Raw genomic sequence first — 2,217 nt, forward strand, 5'->3', positions numbered from 1 at the left:
ATCAGTTTTGATTGCGTCCTCTTGTGACCCTTGCAATCAGGTTGTGTTAAACCTGTGCTATTCCTCACCTCTCCCAAAACAAACACACACACCATCTCTAAAATAAGGCCTTTTCAGGTGGCTAAAATTCTCACCCACACACTCATCATTTTGTCTGGATTGCAGTTAACTATCATTTCCAGTGCAATCTTGCTTCACTTCTATCATGTCAGAATGCTGTTGCATAGTTCATCCTTCGCACCTGCTGCTTTGACTATGTTGCCTCTTCCCCAGGCTCCACCTTGTTTATAATGTTAACATGAACTTCTGGTCGGCATTGCCAAGGTTGTTCATGACTGATGAAAGATCATTAGGTTTTGAAATCTTTCCTTTGCAGTTGAGATATCAACTCCTGCCTTTGATCTGCTGATAAAGCTGCCTCTCGTTCCATTTATACACTTCCAATCAAATGCCTTCATGGCTTCTCCCAGGCTGTCCCTTATGTGAGGGGCTCCCCATAAACATCTGCAAAACCAATGCATTATCCTATTTCTGCCCTGCCCCACAATCCTTTCCTTAGCTGTGACCTACTAAACACTCATCAGTAATTAGGTAGCTGGTGTACTGCTACCACTGCCTGTCTAGCTGACCAGTATTGTCTGCTGTCCTGGTTTGTCTATCTCTACCTTTTGCCCTTTACTTGGATTGTAAGCTCTCCAGATCAGACATTGCTGCGTTGTTCTCTGTTTCCAGTCCTTTGCTCCCACGGGCTATAGTAATATAGATGATAAATAAAAATATGAAATGCGAATATAAATAATGTTAGTATATATTGCAATATGTATTTCTTGGGGGGGGATGGGACAAGGACTTTATAATGTGCTGCTTGTAAATGAGGTATATTGTACGTAACTGTGCTGCTGCTTGTTGCCAGGTGGTGATGCTGGGGAGGACAGAGATTTCACTGCAAGGTGCCATTGGTTGGCACAAGATGTAGAACTGGATGTGGGGTGTGGTGCAGGCAGCTGGATGTGGATTATTCATAGGCACCTGCCACTGGTGTGGGGGGATGTATTGAAGCCTGAGTCACTGGTGAGAGCAGGGTAGGGTACAGGTTGTTATTTCCGGTGTGTAGAAGGTATATAAGGGGCTAGGTTCTCACACAGGGGAGGGATAGGCTGGGACAGTTGCTGCTGGCTGGGGGGTATCCTATGGATAGATCCTGATGGACGCAGAATAGGATAAAACACTGCTATGGATGGTGAGTGGAGGTATGCAATATTGCCATCTCTTGTGATTTTACTGTGGCTCTTGCAACATGGGTGTCCCAGCTTCCAAATAGGCCATGCTTGGGAGGTTGTGGGTAGGGCACACAGGCTACATTAGAACAAGTTGTGGGCTGTCTGCTCCTTGCTGCACCACATGTGGGCACCCTGGTGTGACACTCAGCTCTGGGACCATGGACTTTCCCCTGCAGTGTGCAGCGTGGGCGCTGCTGGCTGTGCTCTTCTGCATTGCCCCACCCCCTGGGGAAGGGGCAGCAAGTGGAAACTGGAGGAGGGAGAGGTTGGCTTAGAGACCCCAGGGAGCAGCTAGCAGGTGGGACCCCAGGGCCCACAGATGAACCCTTGCAGGCTGCCTGCTGGACAGCCTGGACTTGCATTTGCAGGTTACCTTCAAGCTTCAAACCCTGAAATCGTTTGGTGATGTGAGAGTCTGAGCTTTCACCCTTTTAAAAAAAAAAGGCATTACAATTCCAGCACTTACTGCTGCGAAGGCGGGGGGCAACCCCATAAAACATGCTCCCTTCCGCTGCTGTAGGATACCAGCGAGATCCTAGTCTTTACCCTGTTTACAACTCCCCTGTATTTAAATCCATCTCCCAAGCTGTCACAGCAAGCGAGGGCTGGAAGGGCCCCTAGATCAGTGGTTCTCAACCTGTTTTGTACCCATTAACGTCAGTGGCCAGTCCCTAATCAGAGTCCCTCCCTCCCGCCCGGTGCATGTGGGGCAGGGGTGGCTGTGTGTGGAGCTGGAACTTGGCCAGCCCGCAAGGCAAAAGCTGCGGTTTGCCACGTTTTTCCCCTTTAAAGGAGGATCTATTTATAACGTTTCTTTCCCACTCTCTCATATATTCTTGGGTTGAGAAGTGCTCCTCTAGGACCAAGCCCTACTGCAGGCCCCGGATCGGGACCGGCAGCCTAGCCGGGCGCCACACAGCGCCACGCGCGGAGGGCC

At 49.6% G+C, this 2,217-nt stretch overlaps 1 protein-coding gene across 1 annotated transcript in view; it reads left to right on the forward strand.

Annotated features, from left to right (window-relative positions):
* Nucleotides 1–1,778: 1,778 nt before the first annotated feature.
* SLC19A2 (solute carrier family 19 member 2) overlaps nucleotides 1,779–2,217 on the forward strand; it is a 19,062-nt gene continuing 18,623 nt past the window's right edge. The window contains exon 1 of the mRNA XM_019548540.1: nucleotides 1,779–1,844. Coding sequence (XP_019404085.1) covers nucleotides 1,779–1,844 — 66 coding nt within the window. The remainder of the gene's footprint in view (nucleotides 1,845–2,217) is intronic.

Source organism: Crocodylus porosus, unplaced genomic scaffold, assembly GCF_001723895.1.
Source record: "Crocodylus porosus isolate Cpor-Errol unplaced genomic scaffold, CroPor_comp1, whole genome shotgun sequence".
Lineage (NCBI taxonomy): Eukaryota > Metazoa > Chordata > Crocodylia > Crocodylidae > Crocodylus > Crocodylus porosus.